The 22,310-nt window shown below is 39.1% G+C and overlaps 2 protein-coding genes across 5 annotated transcripts; both read right to left on the bottom strand.

The window, feature by feature from the left end:
- Positions 1–110: 110 nt before the first annotated feature.
- On the bottom strand, positions 111–1,764 carry SS18L2 (SS18 like 2). The gene is made up of 3 exons (XM_030457628.1): positions 1,649–1,764; positions 1,409–1,485; positions 111–675 (listed from the first exon to the last, which is right to left on the bottom strand). Exons 1-3 carry the CDS (start codon positions 1,715–1,717, stop codon positions 588–590), a joined length of 234 nt encoding a protein of 77 aa, XP_030313488.1. The 5' UTR covers positions 1,718–1,764; the 3' UTR covers positions 111–587.
- An 888-nt stretch (positions 1,765–2,652) lies between these two features.
- Positions 2,653–20,676, bottom strand: LSM14A (LSM14A mRNA processing body assembly factor). Of its 4 annotated transcripts, none has more exons than XM_008491623.2 (10): positions 20,273–20,676; positions 13,771–13,934; positions 12,755–12,887; positions 11,599–11,721; positions 9,621–9,797; positions 9,248–9,310; positions 8,374–8,553; positions 6,722–6,893; positions 5,642–5,870; positions 2,653–3,985 (listed from the first exon to the last, which is right to left on the bottom strand). In XM_008491623.2, exons 1-10 carry the CDS (start codon positions 20,391–20,393, stop codon positions 3,962–3,964), a joined length of 1,386 nt encoding a protein of 461 aa, XP_008489845.1. In that variant the 5' UTR covers positions 20,394–20,676; the 3' UTR covers positions 2,653–3,961. The 4 variants fall into 4 exon arrangements, with proteins under 4 accessions (XP_008489845.1, XP_030313383.1, XP_030313384.1 ...); XM_030457523.1 differs by having other exon boundaries at positions 11,599–11,718; XM_030457524.1 differs by lacking the exon at positions 9,248–9,310.
- Between the last annotated feature and the right edge of the window lie 1,634 nt (positions 20,677–22,310).

Below are 22,310 nucleotides of genomic sequence, written 5' to 3'. Positions count from 1 at the left end.
TCCCATCATTCCTAGAAGAGTAAACTTTTCTATTTCACTACGTCACAAAGCTGCTCCTGTGTTAACATATTATATTAATCCAGAACATACTGTAACTTACAAACATCTTGAGTTTATTAAGCACAATTCCTACAGTACAGAACAGTCTACTGCTTATACATATGGCAACCTATGACTGACTTGGTCATGGTAAAGGTAGGGAAATGACCTAGCTAAATGCTTACTCTATTATTATACAGCCTTGGTCATGAAACAAACCTCTGCTTCAATAAGACCACAAGAGTTCTCCAAAGGCACCTCTGGTAGTGCTGTTCTGACAGCCAGGCTATTTTTAGAAGTATACTATGTGGAGTTTTTCACAAAGGGAAAAAAGGAACATGATGATAATTACCACTCTTAAGTTCTACTTACAGTCATGGGAAAAAAGCTAGCTTAATATTGCATTAAAAACTACATTCACATTTTTAATATAAAAATATGGATGACTTTTTACCTGCCTTTCAAGACCACACCTTTCCAGCTCTCAAAATGGCACTCTAAACTAAGTCTTTCTAAATTCATCACTGCTTCTGTCCAGACATGTGCAGTCAGTCTACAGTCTTCTGTGTGCTGGGTGGCGTCGCATCAGCAATTGTGGCTAAATAAATCAGGTTTCTATGCAGGATATGCTGGTACCTAGGAAGGAAGAAACAGTTTTTGGGATATGTGTTCTTTTCTTGCAAACTACCCACAATTTAATAGCAAACTATGAAAAAAGTAATGAATTAGTATAAACACTTCCATATCCTGTTATTCTAGCAGCCAGTACACTGCACTGAACTGCACTCTAACCAAGCATGTGGTGCTAACCAACTGTGATGGCAGTAAACATGCACAGCAAGATCTCTATGATCAATACTGAAACGATACAGAACAGCACGAAAGCAGTTCCATGGGCAGGAGATGCCGAACCCTCGGCACTGCAGGGGTGGTCAGAACATTCAGGCAGCAGGGCCCAGCTCAGCAACCGCTGTCCCTCAGGCACTCTGCAAGTTGAAGAGCTGAAGTGCGGCAGAGGCAAGAAACTGACTTTGCTTTTCTGTAAACACCACTCAGTGTTTTACAGACGCTGGGAGGGAAGGGAAAGCCTGCCCAACACATGGTTTTCATATTCACCCAGAACAAAAACGTTGGCAAAAAAAGAGCAGGCATCGCATTTATGCTACACAGTGGCATTTCTGCTTTACAAATCTAAGAAAATAATTTTTGGGAAGCCTCTTAAGAAATACAACAACATTTTCTCCTTCCTGGAAGAAAAGCTCTGGAGAGCGCTGTTTCGCTCTCGTGAGGAACTCGGGGACCTGGAAGTTCTCTGAGGGTTCCCGGTTGCCGCGGACGAAGCCCCGCCAGCCCTCGGGGGGTCACTTACTGCACGCAGTCGGTGGCCCGGCCCTTGCTCTGGTACTCCACGATGCACCGGATCAGTTGGTCGTTCTCCTCCAGCAACTAGGGCACAGGAGCGCGCCGTCACCGCCCGCCTCACGCCCGCCCCCGCCCCCCGCCGAGGCCGCGCCGGGCAAGAACGCGTCGGACCGTCTCCACCTCAGCCGAGCCGGGAGATCCCGAACTACCGGCACCACCGCAACCCCTGACGCCCGCACTCACTCACCCGCTGCAGCGTCTCCTGGTTCACCTCAGCCTTCCCGCGCAGCCGCTCAGGCACGAACGCCACCGACATGGCGGCTCCGCCACTGCGCGCAAAGGCTCACGGGAAGCGGCGGCCCCGCCCGCCTCGTCTGCCGATTGGCTCCCAGCGGCCGCTCGCGCACCTCTCATCCGCGCGCACTGCCCGTGGCGGGGCGGTACCGCAGGGCGGGAGGGCGGTACCGGGGCGGTGCCGCGGGGCGGACGGACGGTTCAGGGGGGTCCCTACAGCACTCCCACCCCTTTGCGGGAGGGAGTCACCCCCGCTGGAAAACACCTGACGGGATTCAGCCCACGAAACCCCCCGGAAGATGCTGATAAAGGGGCCCCTTGCAGCAGACCCCAGAGGGCGAGGCCGGGCGCAGGACAGTGCCTTCAGCCGCAAGAAATAACCTCCGAACGACCGGATTTATTGAACAGTTTATTCTGGTTTAAAATTAAAAAAAAAAAAAAAAGGAAGAAAAAAAAGGAAAAGGAAAAAGAAAAAAAAAAAAAAAAGGGAAACTCTCACGTCCGTGGAGCAAGGGGAGCTGCAGGTGTGCCACCCCGCTGCTGCCGGGCACAGGCCACCCCACCGCCCCCCCTGGGTATTTACAATTAATTGTGTTTAAATACACCTGGGACACCTGGTACAATATACATCGTTATTGCAACAGTACAGCACGTGCCTCTGGTCAGAAACCTCACCGGTTGTTCAAAATCATGATCTGTGAATCCCAAAAGGCATTGTTGTTAACATGCAGAAAGCATTACTAAACAATATAATCTAACCTCTATGGCTGCCAAATACTTGACCTTAATAAGGAAACCAATTACAAAATACTTCCTTGTAGTGCTATACAAAAGTTATAAAATTAAGATTCTATCAACCACTTTTAAATATTCCAATTTACCAACAGTGCAGTTTTCCACATATTTATCACCACTGAACATTTTGAAGTAAAAAAAAAAATTAAAAAAATCAGCAAATTAGATCAAAATGCTTTAATCTTTGGATCCCTTTATTCCTGTGGCCTTCACATACATACACAGACACAAATGACCAGATTCCTATTTCAGCATATCAAAAAGCTGTAACTAGTCATTCAGAATTGGCAAAAAGTCCATACTATGTCATTTGTGAATTCACGGTCTTAGAAGCAGAGTCTCAATGTCTCCAAGCTATGGTCTATCAAAACGCAAACAACTTCAAACACTAAGAATTCTTTAAATTGCTTATGCCTACAGGTATTACAACAAAGTTAACATTTCAAGAATTGACAAATGGAGACATAATTTTGTCCCAGGCATTCCAAGAGAATCACGAACTCGTGTCTGCCTGGTCCATTATTAAAAAAAGTTAATATTCATCACTAAGTAAAATTCATTGCAAACTTTGACATACGAAAATTTCTTTTCTCCTTATTTGAAAATATCTCCTTAATTTGGTCAAATCCTGTGATATGCCAGAAACTACAAAATCAAATTCTTGCAAGTGAAGAGTGTATGCAGTTTCATGTAATGGAAGAACATTTTCAAATCTTCATTATAATCCAAATATAAAATCAAACACTTAAGCCTGAAAAGCTGCTAAAGAAAAAACCCAACTAATTCAGTGTTCTTCAGCATATCAACTTTTGCAATAACACAGTATGTTTGCCGACTTAAAAATGTTTATTCTTTAAAAAATTAGTTGCTTTTTATACAGCTATACAAAGTTTGTAATGTTTCTTTGGCAATGGGATATAATGGAATTTTACAACTATATAAAAAGTTTCCTTTGCCTAAGAAACAGTATTTACTGTGTGTACATATTTCACTGACAAAGCAAGTTTTCTACTGTCCAGCACCCTAGTTGATAAAAGTACAACTATCTCAAAAGGGATATTACAGGATTTCCAAAAAACAACCTTCAGTGGATCAAAACACTCACAGTATCGACGGCCTTCTGCATACAATTGTCCTTACAACATGAAGCAATTATCAAATTCAGTTTAGTAATAAGAAAAATCCTCTCAGTGATGAAAAAATACTTAAACTCCATCGAAGTACTGCTTTATAATTAACTATATGTAAGAAATTACTTATCCTTCTGTCTCAAATATATTTAATGCTCACTGTTTTCAAAGACGGCCATTTTTCAAAAGTAACTGCATTACACCCCTTTGAAATTAAATAGTTAAATCCCAGTGCTGGTGACAAGTATACAGCAAATTAACTTCATTCTTTGCAGAGATCGAAACTAATTCTCTGGATCAAGAAGATGGAGACGTTCACCCGGTTTCATCTTTCATGTAGACTATGCAGCAACTTTGTTGTCTTTCTAGAGGGAACAACAGTAGAACATTAATTTTGCAGAACAAAAATCACACATCAATCTGGGCAACAGCACTGGAGGAAGATGCACTGTGAGACTGCTTCCCACCTTCTGCCATCAGAAAGGAGACCTCTGTGTGATCACGCCAGCACCCAGAACACCCTCAGTCTGGCACACACTGAAGCAGCCTGTCCTTAAACCAGACTCCCAGCCTTGGTCTATACACCACCTCCTCATTATTTGGAAGGCTGTGAAATTCTTTCACTCTAAAATTCAAATCTTTGATCTTCAACCCCTCAATTCAGTTCATGCTCAGCTACCAAAAGTGTCTTTAAATCCCAGGACTAACTGTTGCAAATCAGTGAATGAGTAACTGAGGGGCAGTCAGAGAATTCTGTCATGAATAAACCTCTCCCTCTGCCCCCACATTTGAGCTGAACATACACAACCCGTGCCAAGAAATGTGACCTCCACTGAAATCACTGTTAAGATTTTGGTTTTGCAAACAGCTGAGTTCTGCTTATTTACATAAACTGTATAAACTTTTATAAAGACAAGAATTTATGGCAAGTGCCATTAAGACACCACTAGCACAGAACACATCACTTTACTAGATAGGGCTCACAAATACGTGCGTCCTCTGAACAGCTGGTAGGAAGAGTTAAGACCTTCAACAGGAAACAGAGAAACAGAGGTCTTCAAAGCATTGCAAAAGCAACAAATTACATAACTATACTGTAAAAGAAGATTCTGTCTTTTAGCCATCATAGCTCTTACAGAACAAAATACTGTTTCTATGCTTACATAATTATAAAAGCACGTTTGTACATCATGTTCCTTCAGTTAGCAGACTTACACGGTGGCTTGTGCCTAATGCTTAAACGAACATTAAGCTTTACTCATATTTAACTAAAAATAAATTATTAGTACTTATTTTTAAAAAACACTTTCTCTATTGGATGGACAGGGGTCTTTTGCCTTATTTCCCAGACTTCCTTTTTACTGAATGACTGGCTGGAAAAAAGTCAGTCCTGCCTTAGCTTTCCCAGCACCTATTGGACATAATGATGGAAAATCACAGGGGGAAAAAAAAAAAACCAAACAAAAACCCTACAACATTACTGAACGCTAACATTTTTACCTTCATTTTCGCAAAGGACCATCACTATATTCTGCAGTAACTTCACTTACTCTATTTTAGGTGTTATACAAGATCTTAGAAGTCTATAGGCTTTGTGCTAACTCAAAGAATTAAAAAAAAAATCACTGCACACTAGAAGCAAGTTAAATTACTTCCCCTTGATCGTTATATTTTACAACACTGCTTAGAGAAATGCTTGCAATTCACATTTCCAACACTGGTATTTAAACTATAGAACTCTGACTTCCCTAACTCCCCTTCAATTCCAACTACAGAGCAAATATTTAGAGCACATGAAAAAAATTAGCTTTTAGAATTTTAGATATTTAGATTTTAGATAGATGGTTGCTTTTGATAGTAAAATGATGCTATGTAACTAGAATTTCAGGACTTTCAATTAAGTAGCTCAGAGTACCTGCAAGGAATTCTAGTGCAACATCAAATCTAAAACCTGGAGGTTTTTTTACCACTAGTTTCCAAGAACAGTGAATGAGGTCACAGAAAGATTAAATATATTTTACCCTATACTCAAAGTCAGCAAACTCCCTGCCTCCACGACCTCCTCTGAATCCACCACGAAATCCCCTGGGGGCAGTGAAGCCACCTCTTCCACCTCCTCGTCCTCTTCCACCTCGGAAGCCAATTGCCCCTCTGCCTCTGTACCCTCCACGGCCGCGATTGGGACGCAGGGGTATTCCAAAGGTCTCAGCATTTAATCTTCTTTCCTCAGCCCAGGTGGGTCGCCGTTCTCTGCCACACAAAAGGAGAAAGGATTATTCTAAAACACACTTCAGAAACACTGCCTGGCTAGTTAGAATCACAAGAAAGCTCATGAAATAAAAGAAAGATATATTAATCACATTGTAAATCTCCACTGACTCTCCTGCAAGAATTTAGGTGTCTGCCACAGTTCATTTAACTCAGTGAAAAGGGATACACATCATTAAACATATACTAATAATGCTGTAAGAGTTTCCTATATGGAAGGACAAAGTCTGTATCCTCTGCAAACAGCATCATATATTCAAATTAATAAAAGCTGTCTGCACTTTAAAACAAGAAACAGAAAGAGTTTTCAGTTACATACATTGTTTTATCTAAGTGGCAGTACAACGATCCATGTCCCACCCTGTAATTCAAAATAGGTCAGCAACCCACACTGTCTTGATAAAAAGGCAACAGCAGAAGATAAACTTTAATTTTCCTGAAATGATATCTTCTCATTCAAATAACACTTTCTGGCCAAGACAGTTATGTAATGTAATCTATTAAACAATTACTAGAGCACAGTCATAATTAATTGAACTGAAGTGGTAATTTAGTAACAAAACAACATAAATACTCCACTTTACTAGACCTGGAAAGGAGTATGTACATGAAGTTCTAAAAGCATGGTTCTAGAACATTCAACTACTACTGAAGCACTCCACCTACCCACAAAGACAATCTGTGCTTCATATTCCTGTTTTATTTTTGCCCACTGCACATGGAAATATGCTTTACCCACTTTCAGTTCAGAGCTGATTGTAATGAGTAGTGCTGACACTACCTTGTGACACATACTTTAAGTAGATTAACAAGCTTCCTCTTTCAGGTCGTACCTATTGTCATCACAGGAGATGTTATCAAAGAAAGATTTGGTTTTGTCATAGTAGCAGTTGGGTCCAAGTGGATCTTCCTCATCCGCATTCCCTTCACTATTTTGGGTATCAACACCTGAGTCACCTTTGTCTTCTCCGTTCACAGGCTTCTCTGGTTTCTCAAGTTTATCTTCTAAAAAATAAAAGTACACAGAAGCCTTCCAGACCATCGTACTACACAAAACAGCACTTAATTTATTCACAGACTGACAAACTACACTGAATGCTCAAAAATACCAAAAAACCCTCCAAGACTTAATGTGGAAATCAAATATTTTGACAAATAAATTAGGATGTTTTGCGTCTGCTGCTGTCTGGAGGGTTTGATACCCTTTACATTCTTTGTGGGTTCAATTAATAAAAAAACCAACCTGTAGCAGAATGGATTTGCTAACCACCTATTTTCTAACCTCCTAGCTATCTCCTTTCCAGACTTAAAAGCCTCACTGTCATTCCTCATAAAAGCCATTCCATGTTCTCACTCATCCTTATTGCCCTTCTCCTTTGTCTTCTGGCTTCGCTTTGAGACACAGGGCTAAAATTCAGGGTATTATGCCACAAACTGACTTTATGAAATATTTCTTTTCTAATGCCTGCAGTTCAACTTCCAGTTTTGACTGGTACAGAAAAAGAAGCTGACGACTCAATAGAACCCATCATGATCTTTAACTTTAAATGCCTGCACCATAAATCTCATGATACTACACACAAACTGCAGATAACCAGCTCAGTCTTTCCACAATACACAGACTACTACTGTCTCAAAATATCTCTATAGCTCTTTATGGTTAGCTTTCCCATTCCTCTTTATTATTCCCCCCAAAATTAGTATCAACAGCAAACTGTTAAGTTGCTTAAAAATAATCCAGCAAAGGAGGCAAGCACAAGAGAACAAATCCTAAGGGACCTGTGTTTTTTTCTCTACACAGAAATCTGATCATTTGTTTCTACTTTTGGTTTCTCAGCATTTAGCCAATCATTTACTGAAATAATTGGTACCTCCCTGTTTTAACCTGTAACAATTTTGTCCAAAAATAGTAACAGCAGTGTAAGGAACAGGTGGCTGGTCACAAGAGAATGAGGTAATCAAAACAGAAGCCTGCTAGAAAACAAAAGAAAAGGCTGGCTGTATGGATTCTATCTACTGTGTTTCTTTGGAAAAGGGTAGAAACAGAGAAATTCTAGAAATTTTCGTGAACTCAAACTCCCTTGCATCCTCCGACAAATTTATGATCCAAAACTCCTGGGTTTTGATTGCTTTTAGTCTATTAATAGTTGCAAGTATAAGTGGTGCTTTTATATTGCATCTTACCCAGAGCTCAAAAATCAACTCACATTATTGGTACATTTGCTTAAATCAGTATTTTCAACCAAAAGACTTGTCAGACCATGCTTATAGTATCTGCTAGTTAAAATTCCTTCAAATTTCAAATACTGACCTAAGTGTATCATTAAATGGATGACCCCAGTTTATTTGTTCATTGATCTATTTTTTTAATGTAATGACTGCAAACAAAGCTTAGTAGGAATATGCCTTAAGTTATTCTCCAAGGCAGGATTAAAACAGCAAGACAACATTTTTCCATGCTCAACTCTAAAGCAAAAATGTTTACCTTTTAGTTTAAGTTTATTATGAAATTCTCTGTCAATCTCCTCCTTGTTGAATTGTGCATTTGCACTTTCAAAATCAAAGTCCTTCTCAAACTTCATTGGACCATCCCTTCTAATACCAAATCTTCCTCGTCCCCCTCTGTGACCCCCACGGCCTCTCCGTGCTGAAGGCCCACTTGGAACTGAAAAAAAAAAACAAAGGAGAAAGAAAAAAAAAAAAAAATTCATTTGATTTTGTAGATAGGTTGGGGTTTTTTTTCAGAGGAGTTTGGTTGACTTTTTGGGTGGTTTTTTTGGTTGTTGGTTGGTTTGTTTTAGGGGGGAACTTCATGCACACTCTTCCTGCAATTCTGTTGTTAAGAGAGCTGTTGGAGCAGCTTCTAATTTCTAAATGCACCTAAAATAATTACAGCAGTGACACAGAAATCATAATTGTACTAAACATGGGTACTAGAAGATGTTCTAGAGGTCATTAAAAGCTTTCTAAAGAAGATTTAAGAAGATGTGGTTTCCCATCATCTATTTTCATAAGACAACAGCTTTTATTTCACACTATTGTGTTTTTAAATCCATGAATAGTGCTCAGTTTTTGCATTTTTATTCAAATCATTTAATATACAGCAACCAGAAGACATTTTGTCTTTAACATTGACTTTTTGCATTCTGACCTGATGCAAGGTTACTTTTCACAATTCTGTGAAAGCATCCTAAATACATAAATTCATTGTTACAATTATCTCAACTGCAAGATTTCTGGATGTTAGAAACAAAATCTTAGCACTTTGCAAGTTATATGCAATGCTGGTTTTTAGCAGACTTTATAAAACTTAATGAAGTCTGAAAACAACGATAGCTATTTCTCAAAACAAGATTTACCAATTTGTCGTTTGTTTTCATTTCTGAGCTCATTTTCTGATCTTGAAACCTTGTGTGCTTCAGCTAAAGTTGGAAATAAAAAAATTGTTTATCCAATTAATTTTTTATTATACTTTTGTATATAGTCATATAGTTCAGATTTCAAAAATTCCAAACCTACAGAAGTAAACCACAAGTTTATCTTCATAAAATAAAGAATTAATTTAGAATATATGCTTGACTTAAAAAAAAAATATTTATATATAACTCAGTTCTCTGCTGACCAGTCTACTACTAATAACACAGCAGGAAAATTCCTACATGTTACCCTTAAAAAGAGCACTTCACAGGTCTATGGAAGAAAATAAGCCATATGAAAATCACGAAAAGCTACCTCGTCTGTGCTCTTGATTCTCTAATGATTTTTGGTTAGCAGACACCAAAGGTCTGGCTGGTACAGGACTCCTCCTTCCAACTGGTGCTGGAGTAGGCAAGTGGGCTGAAGGTGTTTGTACTGCTTGTTCCATGGTGGGGCTCCTCCTCAAATGATCTATTTGAGGGCTTGAACGACCTGGACAAGAATAAAACAAAAACAAAAAACCCCAAGATTTATTTCTCATCCACAGATTTGATTTACTGGTCTCAACCAATCTAGACTAACAGGTTTATCTGCCTTACCAGTCAAGACAGATGTGTCCAAAGAAGAAATAAGTATTTCTGCACCCTGAGATCTACTAGTGCAGAATATGAAGGATATTTAGCAATTCTCCTCCCCCAGACTAGAAGAAAAAATGGGTAGGACAATTAATGCCTACCAACCCATCCGTTATGTGCATTTAGCTGTGGAATGACGTCGTTTTATTGATTGGAGGTAAAAATACACTTTCTGCCTCCCAGGAAAGCCAAGTGGAAAGTGACTGTTTCCAAAGATTCGATTATGATACTGAAATTTCATTTAATCTAGTGTATTCTGTTGTATGACCACCACAAAATAAATGAAACGTGATGTCTAGTGCAGGTATAATGCAAATGAGGGAGGTATGAAAGCTTCCTGGCTCAATACTGTTTGTACATTTTCACTTTGCACCTTGAGTGACTGGAGCCAGAAGCATGTTTAAAATGGAGACAATTGATCCTGCCAGACAAGTTGATGACACCACATAGGTAAATTGACTAAAGATTTACAATAAGACTCAAGACCCAGTAAGTAAAAGATAAGATTAATATTGTAACACCATAAAACAGCTAAAAAAACAAAGAAAAAACCCAAACACACACAGTCCCCCCAAAACAACTACGGGACACTCATGATCTACAAAGATGACAAATATTTTTAAAAGCAACACATGCAGAAAAAAACTTATTGGTGCTCCACAGCAAACTTTGTAGCACAATGTATGTTCATCTGGAGCATGTGTCATACATTAAGTCCAAGAATCATACAGATTTTAATTTCACTTACAGAAAACCAAGCTACTCTTTCAACAAAAACAGGAAGTGCTCTGCAGGTCTTTCTCCCTTCAATTAATGCAACAAAGTAGAACTTGTTCTTGGTAAGCCACCCAACTATTCCTAGAAAGCAGTCCTAGCTGATATATGAATCTTAACTAGAATTTAGAAAAAAAAATATTCTGTTGCTATGAGTGTTTTAACACTACTGCATGAACTTAAAAATAGCATTAAGAAGATATCGAAGGACATGCTTTTACCTGCAGCAATGAAGAGTGGAGGAGCAGGAAATAATGTCTTTTGGGCATATTTGCATGAAAGTGAGGTAAGGTACTAAACATTTAGGTTCTTCTTTGACACTCAAAGACCGTCAACAATTTCCTTTTTACATCCACTGTCTTTTCCCAGTATTACACAAACTACCCATACAGTTTCTATTGCTACTAAGCTGGCTTAATTATCTTGTCACTACCTCTACAGGCAATATGGTCTGCTGTTACTATTACCTTTTCAAATATACATTAGCAAAAAAATATATTAGGATTAAAAAGGTAAAGATTTTAGGCTAGGACTTCACTAGTCAATCAGTGTGAAAGATCATGAGCTTTTTCATGTTATCAGTAAAACTAGATACTGGATTTCTATATGCACCAATTGCTAACATTAATTCACTGAATTAAATCCTACTCTTCGATATAGATTTTTTTAAGTATAACAACTAATGTGTTAACAATTACCTATGTAGCATGCCAAGATGTAGGAGAACAAATTCAAAGTACAAGTACAAAGCCTCTCAGTGCTTTCAGGTTCTTATATCATGTGTTTTCATAACAGAATTCAGCTCTTTGGTTAGCATTTTGGGCAATCACCTAAATGGGCACAATTGGTCAAAAAAGATCAAGAAGTTATTAAAAATTATTTACCTTGAGACATCTGTGTTTTTAGTGATCTTGCATCTGTTGTAAATGCAGAACCAACTGCAGTGCTTTGAGACATGCTAGCGCTGGCTGAAGAGTCTGTTCCAAATGATGTTAGAGAACCTCCTGCTTTGAAAGAAATAATACAGTTGTAAAATCTGTTTTAAACCTTTTTCTAATTTTTTTTTTTAATTAGTGCTGAAAGATTAGTGAAGGCACATTAGGCCAGTGTTCCAGAATACATTTAAGTGTGCCCTTCCCATACACTTAAAATGTAATGTAATGTATGTATTCATAGTAAGTTGGTAAGACTGTATTATATCAATGCTTTTTATCCAACAAGTACTGCTAACTTAAAAACAAAAGTATACAAATGAAAACTATTACAGAGTAATAAACCAATGTTATCATATATACTACCACCAAACATCTCAAACGAAAATTGACTGTCACATCTTATTAACCAGTATTAACTACTGTTAAATTTACATCTTTCCTTTCATATGGCTAACTTTCAATACCAGGAGTAACACTGTCACTGTAAACAGTTCCAAGAATGTAAGTTCCTATGTCAAAAACTAAAAGGTGACACAAAAAACCTCTAGATTGATGAGTCTCTGAAAGCATTTGCAGTATACAGGAGCAACTAACCCATGCAGCTCACAAATACTTCAAGCATGTACTTCATGCCAAGCTAACATCTCATGAATAGCTGGAGCACTGTGCTGGCACACAGGGCTGCTGAATAATCCAATCCCACGGTTAAGGCGCACACCACCTGGTCAACCTGGGATACCAGATGTCCACAGCACTGCTATGGGGTCTTTGTGGAGAAGCTGCCTCTACCACTTGTGAAATATGATGAACACATGATGAACATAATGAATGTAGACAAAATAGAATTAATTAATGGATACAGGAACCTTTCTCTGCTTACCCCTCTGCAATAGGATGTTAATTTCTCAATCACAATCAGTTTAATTTGAACTGCAAAGACTACAAAGAAACTCTCTCAATTTGAGCTAAACTGTGAGACTTACAGAGATGAAAGAATTTGTATCTACCCTTAAGATGAGACATTGACAGAATTATAAGCACCAATTACTGTCTATGCACTCACATGCAACTTCACTTACAGAAAAACACCTAATAATAAACATACCAACTCCAACAGCGCCGAACTGCTGCCCCACCAGCGGGCTTGGACTAAACTGACTGTATGCAGGCATTCTGCCAAAAGGACCATAAGAGCCCACAGACTGGAATGAAGATGTAGTCGAAGATCCTAGTGAAGACTAAAGACAAAACACACTTGCAGAAATTCATGTTTGCACAAAAAGTAGGAAATAGTGCTGCAAGGCAAGAAACACTGAAACTGTAAAACTATGTGTTAAACTTACCCTAACACTACCACTGTGACTAATACATATAAAGGACTGTATCATTCATCAAGCTGAATCTTTTAATATCAATAATTTATGGTCTTTAACAAAGAAGCAAAGATAGCACACAAAAATAAAAGAATGACACATTACTCAGCATGAAAATCCAAAACAGGTATAAACAGATATACATGTACAGTTTAGAATGCACTTTTACGCTTCCAATATCAAACTTTTGAAAACAGTACCATCAAATTTTGAATTTGTTTCCCTAGAACCTGAGACACCAGACTCTTGATCAAAATGTGTATAAGCTTTTGTTGGGAAACTTGGGAAATGTCAGCTTTTCCCTAAAGTTTAAAAAAACACAAACAATGACAGACTAAACCAATATTAATATTAAATATTAATATTAAAATCGAAATAAAACCAATACAAACAAACTACCAGTGATTTTGGAGTGCTTTCAGCATCCACTCCATTTGACTGATACCAAGTCTGATCTTTCCAAGAAGTCTTGCATATGGACCCTCATAAGCCAACTACCTTTCAAAAAAGGCATCAGGGTCCAGTCATTTTAAAAAACTGGCAGCTCTGATATCCACTGCATTGTGCTGGAGTTAGATTTTAACCTCAATTTTCAGATTCAAGAGAGGAAAATCTTTTCAGAGTTGTTTACAGCTGGCTGTGAACTTCACAGCGACAAAATTTTTCATGTTTGAAAACTCACCTAGAAAGCACCTAAATACAGGTTACATCTTGGGCAACAAATACCTAAAAATATGTTTTGACTTACCTGAACAATAGCAGGGTCCTGTGGCAAAGAACACTGAGGCTTTGGTGGCTCACAGACAGTTAGGTCTTTAATGTCACTGCCACGGAATATAATATACTCAAAGACTTCATCACGAGGTGGTATAGGTCTATCAGTTGGTCTGTCTTCTGTACCGAAGGAGCGAACTGCAAAATTGGGAAGAGAGAAAAATAAACACACCACATCAATTAAAAGGTTTAAATACATTGCAGAGACCAGCAGCTTTAAATAAAAATAATAAAATTCTGTTGAGGGAAAACATCTTAATACAAATCCCAGTTAAAAATTAAGCAAAAAAATGCCTACTCCTTACTGAAAGACTTAACTTACGCTATCACTCACATGGTGAATATTCTGACTGTTTTGTAGAGAGAAGTGAAAGCAGCAAAGCAGTTTTTTTGCTAAAGTTAGCACTTTCTGGACATTATAGAAACTGGAACACCAACAATCCTGTAAATTAAGGACTACGTGAGTTTACATACTTCACATTCTGCAATTGCAAATAAAAGAAAAAAGTATGCTAATGCTACTGGAAACTAGAATATTTAAAGTTACTAAAAGCAAAATATTTCTTAACAGATTCAAGGTCTGAATCAAGACTGAAATAAAACTTAGTAATTCTGTGGTATGTACATATGATTTTCACTATGCAAACTGCATTCTTCTTGCTAGTGTAATATTCACATGGGCTCTGTCAAATTAAATAAATTCATTGGGGCATAATCGTCTTCCTAAGTAGGCCTGCATAGTATGCAACATATCAAGACACAAAATCTATTTGTATGTACTTAGCTGAATTCCAGCAGTTTTCCGACACCCTAACAATCAATCTTATCATGCTTTTCCCTTTGCACTACATAAAATCTGTACCACTCACTCTGGATGGCATCACTTTACTTTCAGTACCCTCTCAAAAGACTTTTCATCACCTCAAGACCATCAACTGTAGAATATAAAACGAAATGAACAACAACAAAAAAGTAAATCTGATGAGATTTGTCTCCAAAAGCTAGGCTTTTGTAAGTAAAAACCAAATAATGAATTTAAATCAGAGTAGAAAAAAAAAGCAAACTAATAAAAAAGCCAAACCCAAACAAACAGCAAAAAAAAACCCAAACCAAAACCCAACCAAACCAAACAACAAACCATGACAATCACATTCTACTGACCATCAACTTGCTGCAGCTTTAACAATTGATCATGACTGTCTTTGCTGTAGCCTTTTAACAGGTTTTTGTTTGCTTTTTAAGATACTGCAGATTACACTGAGAAAAGATCCATATTTCAATTTAATTTACCAGAATTAGTTTTCTCTTTGTTTTCAGATGCATCAACCATTTGTAGACATCATTAGGTATTTATTTGCAGCCACAAAACCATTAGTTAAGAAGAGTTTCATGTAGTTAGTTGTATAAAGTGATACTGAGTCATTTCTCAGGCAGCACCATCTTCCATCACTGTTGCTTCTTCTAGCACTGCATAAACAAAGCTTATCAGTCAAGAATTACAAATGTTTTTTTGAGAAACAATTCAGGGGTAGAGGTCAATTAACTGCACATTATAATGAAAAGTAACATTAAGTGGTTATGATTATTTTGTTCATACTTATCTACTGAGCTGAATTTTATCAACTTTTTTATTTCTGTGTATCTGGAAGTCTGCTCTGAACAGTACTAGTAACTAGTACTAGTGCTGTAAAAAGGCATATATTGCTAAGTGAATTTCAATCTCTCTTCTTCTACAGAGATATCTGACACAAAAATTTGCAGAAATTATAATAAAATAATGCACAACAGCTTAGAGACGTTAACAATTGGTCATGTGCATTACTGTACTTCATCCTATTGCTTTTTTATTCATCAGGCTACTCTATTTCACTGTCTTGACCAAGGATCCACCTTCAATTTCTGGCCAATTTATAGTTTTGTTAGATAACTAAAATAACTGGGCCCTTCATTCCATCTTTTATCTTGCTGCCTTGTTAAGTAAAATCAGCATTAATTTTTTTATTGCTTCTCTATCTCACACTGAAATGCGTAGCCATTTCATCTAGAGAGGTACATAAAAATGGCCAGAATGTCATAATCAAGTTACCTTTTACCGTAAATGAAGTGTAGCAACACTGCAAAACAGGGTAGAAAACTGGAAGATCACATCTCACCTTCATGAGAAGGTAGGAATTTGACAAACTATTACTTTGAAGGAATTAAGTCAGAGCTATGCTGCATTTTATTGTTAATACCAACATCACATGACAGATAAAGGAATGATTTAACACAGGGCAATTATTTTCTCCATTCTATAGGTGAGCAACCTAACTTTCATCTACTGACACCTTATTAGAGATAAATAGATTCTTTTGTATGTCAAAAAGCATGTCTTTATCCCTATAATAAATTACAAAAAAAAAAAAAGTATTTTCAATGGCAACAATTACAACAAATATTTAAAAGATTCAGCTGTCTATGCAACTCAATCAAGACATCAATAAGACAATAAATAGGTTTGCAATAAAAGATGTCAAGTGTTGCTACTAAGAGTTGGGGTTTTTTTTCTCCATCTCTTCCCTGCCCAAATTGAAACTGGTTTTAGTGCAACTTTCTACAAAATATAAACATAATTTCACCCAATGAAGAATATCTCTGCTGGAGAGAGGTAAGCAAACTTCACTCCTCTGGAGTTTGGTCTTCTCTTCTCACTCCAAAACAACAAAAATAGTAAGTCCAAACGTGGCACTTAAAATGGTGCCACCACTATCAGAACAAATAATTTCAAGAGCTACCTTTCTTCAAAACATCACAACCTTTCCCATGGAAACATGCTTAGATGCCTGTACATGACATAAAAGGAAAAGCATTAATGTGAAGGAGCCAGCTTGTGGCAGGCTTCAGATCAACTAATTCTGTCTCTACTGGCAAGGGTGGCAAATTAACTGAGATATAGATATGAGGGAAGTAAGGTGGGCTTTGACACTAGGAAATTTGCTGCTGTGACACATGACTCTTGGTTTGGCACTCCCCCTAACCCTCAAGACATGGAGTCAGCATGTCACTTAACTGATTAAAAAAAAACACTTTATAATAACCTCATGAAAATTTAACCCTTCTCTTTCCTTCTCTCACCCCTGAACTATAAGAAATGTTTAAAACTTCAAGACTTTAACCTGCCTACTTTTCTGAGTCTCTCACCCAATTATTATTGTCTAAAAGTAAAAAAGAGAGAGGAATTTTCTTTCATATATCATTGATAATCATGTAGTGATTATTCTTTAACAGCCACAGGCAAGGCTGCAATCACTCTACAACTGGGAAATTTTACTCCTAACCATGGCTTGCAAACACTCTATTCTTAAATTGGTTGGGCTTGAGGTTATTTTAAAAAATTAAGTATTACTTGGAAGAATGAACTGGGAGGACAATCCACGTTAATTTAACTTGAAACTTGAGAATAAGAGTGGGTGGTTCACTAGCTCTGAAAAGATGACAATCCAAAGAAAGCACATGCACCAATCATATATAAAAGCCTCAAATACTTGCATAGCTTGCTTAGTATTTGGAATCTGATAGAGATGGAACTTTTCTCTGTTATCTAAATAGCAATACACTTTAACACTCCATGAAAAAATGCATCAATTTCCCTTACCACACTCCAGCCTAGGATAAAAATGCTGTACTAAATATTTAAACGGCTGCCGCATTCCTCTAATTCGTGAGACACAGGCTACAATTTCCACTAGTGAGAGGACCACAGCTCTATAAATACAATGCTCCTTAGAAAACTACAGGAGATTGCTCCTCAGCAACCGAAGTCTACAATTAGTTCTCTGTTAGCAACAACAAAAAAATTTATTTCTGTTTAAAACTCCACAAGATTTAAAATAGACAAAAGCATTCCACATGTCCAACTTCCTGAGATAAATCTCAGACTTGAGCCCACAGAAGTCCTGCTGTTAGGCAAATGTGTAGTTATTCTAGAACAGATTCTAGATTTTGCACTTTGTCAAAAACAACTTCAGCCATTTCCATTAGGAAATTAATAATCTCAAACTATCCTGAACTCGACCCATGTAGCAGTCATGTGAAACCAGCTACATAGCAGAGCAATTGAAAGTATCGAACCACCTTTTTGGGTTTTCTTTTTTTCCTTCTTCTGGCACAAGATTTTACATTGGTGGTAAAGATCTACAGTAAGCAGACCTGGATTGACTTCTGGACTCACCACAGAAAAAAGAGATAATTATTAGCTGATCAACATACTTACAGACAGTGTAGAAGGAAGATCTGCTGCTTTCACATACAGACCTGGCCATCATTAACCACACTTGCCACCTTACATAAAGGCTATCATACCACATTCACATGACCTAACCCTTCACTAACTTGAGTACTCCACAGCTGAGCATTTTGTTCATAAGCACAGTGAACTGTTTTTCAGTCCAATATGGCTCTTATCAGTATCTACATTAATCTCAAGATTTTTCAGTCGAAACGGCCTAGAAATACTGGTTTATTCTCTTCTGAATCATGACACTCTATTACAAAACACACATTCTTTGGCTAACTCAGCCAAGTTTTATTAAAGCAAATTTAATGGTTTAGACTTACATTTCTGATGGGAGGTATGGAAAGAGAGGAGATGAGATTTATAACCGTAGCTTGATCCTTTGATCCATCTTAAATATGTACAATTTGGCAGATATGCCTTAATGTGACTTAATCACTCTCAAGAAGTCATGCAAAATTGGCTTAGTCAGCACCAAATCTGTCCAATTTATGGCAAGACTATGAAAAGCTCCACACAGAAGGGATTCTTCTAAGTGCCTTTGTGCAAATCTTAATGATCCCACCATGCAACTGGAATTTCTATATTTTTTTAATAACATTGCTTATCTTTTTCTCATATCAACAAACACTAGCTGTCCTTTTTAAACACATAATTCCACTATAACAGGGTAATTTAACTTAAAGGCAACTTTAGAAATAAGTAAAAATCGTATCATGAAAGTTAAATGCCCCATAAATGAACTATGCGAACTGGGACCAAAACTGCTACCAGGTGTTTCAAAGCATACATGTAAGAATTTACAAAGCAAAGCAAGCTCCTACATAATAATAGCTGGAGAGTGGGAGGGGAGGAAAAAGAGGGCCTTAAAGTAGCAAGGCACACAAACAAGAATTACCACAAAGGCTGAAGCAAAATGAAAGCAAACAAACTACTATATGGTATCAACTCTACAGACCAACTATTCTATACACCAACTCTGTAAAAAGTAACATAATGTAACTGCACTAGAATGCTAAACCTTTCATATCAAACAGGAACAGAGTTTGAATCTCAGTCCCAAATATTTCATTTACACAAGCAATTTTTCCCCTTACTTAGCAGCTAGATAAGGTCTCTGCTTTTATATATACATTATACAGTAAGACTGAAGTCTCCAGAAGTGTAAAGCAAAACACCACTGAGTTTTGCAGAATCTATAGTAAGAAATTAATAGAAATTCTGACTTAACGTTTTACCTGAATATTACACCTATGCTGCCATGGCTAGTATACTTCTGTTGAGAGTGCATAATCACGCACTCGGACAGATCCTTTGGATGCCCAGTTTCAAAGATCCTCTTTTTCACTCTCCAGCGTTTGATCACCTTCTCAGCAAACTTTCTTACACATACACAAACACATTCTCACGCTAGGGTCTATACTCAATTTCTGTTTATATAGGGACATGTAACTACCCTCGAAATTAAGAGCTCATGATCAGCCTTCTTTGTTGATAACCAAACACTCAAAGCATTCCCTTTAGACTCCAGGTGTTTCCTACTCCAGGATGCAGAAGAGTTCAGTGGCTAGCCGCTCTGTACCCTGTGGGTCTGGAATCCTCACGATGCAAAGAAATCCTCTTTCCAGCCTCCCTCTCCTACACCCTTTTATGCAGTAACTCTGGACTACTTCCGCCTCTAAGGGCTTTCATACTTCTACTCTTTTCAAGACTCTTGAGTAGCGCCTAACTAGGTAACGTTCCTAGCTCCTTTTCACGACAGGCCCTCTCTACACCACCACTCTGGGCTTTCCATAGCCCATCCCGAAGCCGGGGGAGAAGCTATCGCTCTCCCGACCCGTTCCTCGGTCGCTTCCACCTCCGCCGCGAAGCGCCGCGGGACGCCGCAGCCCCCACCGTCGGGGAGGCGGGCGAGAGGACGCGCCTCCGGCCGAAACTACCCGCGATGTCACCAAAGCTACATCGAGCCCCCTCGCAACTGCTGCTGGGCCTTCGTAGGCTGCAGGCCTGACCCTCGCACCCCCTTCTCATTGCCACGATGCCACGGACGACCACCGCGTTTTCAGGTTTTCGCTCGATCGCCGACGGGCTCCCAACAGTCCCTACGCCGTCGCACGCCCCGCGGTCCCGCTCCCCTCCCGCCCCCTTCCCGAAGCATTGCTGGGCCGCCAGGACCCAGCCTTCTACTACGCCAGATTCTTACCTTTGGCCAGCGCCACAGTGGAGTTTTCAGTGTCGATGGTGTACAAGATCCCTTCATAACGGATCTCGGCCTTGGAGATAAGGCTGATCTTGCTTCCAATGTAGGGCGTCCCTCCACTCATGGTGCTGGCTCCTCGGTCAGGGACACCCCCCCCCGCCTCCTCCCCTGCTGAGCGCTCCTAAAGCCGGATAAACAACTAAACAAGCCCAGCTCAGAATCTTAGTAGGTGCTCTACTCCTCCTGCTTCGAGCCTGATCTTCCGCCGATCCCACAGCGACAGCTCTCCCCGCGCAGACTCCCTCAGCACACCCCGCAACGAAAGCGCCCTGAAGCTCCCAACATGGCCGCCGCCTTCATCTTCCCTCTGAGCCGCCCTCCTTCGCTCCAGCCGCGAAATGGATGCCGGGAGCGGAGGTGATCTCGCGAGAACTGCCGGCGGCGGGCGTGGCGGGTACTGCTGAGGGGCGGGGGCGGCCATTCCCGGCGGGAATTCTGTTAAGCGGCCTGGAATCCCCGGATGTTTGGGTGCGTTCCCGCCTCACGTATCCGGTGCGGGCTCCCGGTGGCTCCCACCGCACGGGGGGCTCGATGGTGCCTCCTCGCACTTTCCCTGCTCGGCCAAGGTGTGAAGTGCGGGGCCTGCGGCTCCCCCTCCTCGGGCAGTTTGAGCTCGCAGCCTGGAAACCGCACCCCTGCCGTAGCCTGTGCGCACCGGGGATGTGGAAGTAGGTTTGTTGATTTGGGAGTTTCGGCTTGGTTGGGGTTTTTTATGAGAGAGAAAGGCAGAAGCCTGCCTGGCGTTGGATGCTAAAGTCTTGTGATCCTTAATAAGCATTTTAGCATCCAGTTATGCAGAGAGCAGTAGAAGTTTGTAAATATTTGGTTTGTGTTTCAAGGGGAATTCTGTTTTATTTAGCTGGGACAGTCAGATCTTGCCAAGAATGCAATTCTTCATGTAATCTTGACTAAAGATAAATTCATCGTGAAAAAAATAACCCTTTTAGTCCAAGTAAACACACACTAAATATTTTGAGATTACTCCTAACTTTTACACTTGAGGTAAAAATTACAAATGAGACTTCCTGTGGGAGACTTTACTTGCCAAAATGTGATATTGCCTTAGGCACTCTTTCTATTTGCAGCCTAGAAAATTTCATCCAACAAAAAAAACTTCTGGAAACGGGCCTTAAAAGCTTTTGTTGCAGCAATTGGACACTGTTGCAAAGCTTCAGAAAGTAATTTGTTCGGAATAGATATTTGAAACATGATAGCAAACCAGATTGTTCTGGAACAGCCTGATTGTTTCCAAGGAGGAGCCCTAATAGACCTTTGGAAACTTTATGCCCAAACTGAAGTGACTCTTAACTCATGGAGGATTGACTGAGATGTGCTTCTAGCACTTCCAAAGATTTAGGAACACAATAAATGTACCTGGCCATCTCAATTCCAGGGAAGGCCACTGTTGAAAATCAGCATTTGTAATAGAGCTCAAAGTAAAGATACTTCTTAAAAAAAATAAGAAAATATACCTATATTCTGTTACAATGCAGGAGAGACGGAGTATTCCTGACCAGCTGTAGGCTGGTCTGTGGATGTGGTCTCTTCTCAGCATCTGTTGGAGGAGGTGGTGAACCAAGTAACAACCTCGAGGTTCAGTTGCAGTCTGTGTTATGTGCTCCTCCTGATTCTGCCTCCTTGCAGGAGATGGGTAAGCTTCATGAGTATTTCAGGAGAGGATTCAAGCAGAAAACTGTCAAAGTTTACTTTGCAGTTGAAAAATACTTTTACAGCATAAAGTGAATTTCAGTTATATATGCAGAGAAGTCTGTAAATTCATCTTAAGAAATTACCTCAAAATCTTACCTAATCCTGGCTGGTACCATTTTAATGTTAAATTAAAACTTAATGTAGTTATATTGTATATTTGAAGGCACTGAAAGTATGCATTTGAAACAAACATGTCACATAACTAGGAAAACGGTGCTCCTTTCTAAGTGCTTTCACTTATTTAGAAGACAAAAAGATACTTATCTGTGTG

The sequence above is a fragment of the Calypte anna genome, chromosome 11 (assembly GCF_003957555.1).
Source record: "Calypte anna isolate BGI_N300 chromosome 11, bCalAnn1_v1.p, whole genome shotgun sequence".
Classification (NCBI taxonomy): Eukaryota; Metazoa; Chordata; class Aves; order Apodiformes; family Trochilidae; genus Calypte; species Calypte anna.
This window is presented reverse-complemented; position numbering and strand designations above follow the sequence as displayed.

Bases quoted from the DNA above. Each gene is read 5' to 3' on its own strand.
- LSM14A (XM_008491623.2), bottom strand. From the start codon at position 20,393: ATGAGTGGAGGGACGCCCTACATTGGAAGCAAGATCAGCCTTATCTCC. The intron at 9,798-11,598 runs GTAAATAATTTT...ATTCTTGTCCAG, and splicing joins AAAAACACAGATGTCTCAAG to GTCGTTCAAGCCCTCAAATA. The intron at 6,894-8,373 runs GTAAACATTTTT...TTTATTTTTTAG, and splicing joins TAATAAACTTAAACTAAAAG to AAGATAAACTTGAGAAACCA.
- SS18L2 (XM_030457628.1), bottom strand. From the start codon at position 1,717: ATGTCGGTGGCGTTCGTGCCTGAGCGGCTGCGCGGGAAGGCTGAGGTG. The intron at 1,486-1,648 runs GTGAGTGAGTGC...CCTGTGCCCTAG, and splicing joins ACCAGGAGACGCTGCAGCGG to TTGCTGGAGGAGAACGACCA. The intron at 676-1,408 runs GTAAGTGACCCC...CTTCCTTCCTAG, and splicing joins CGGGCCACCGACTGCGTGCA to GTACCAGCATATCCTGCATA.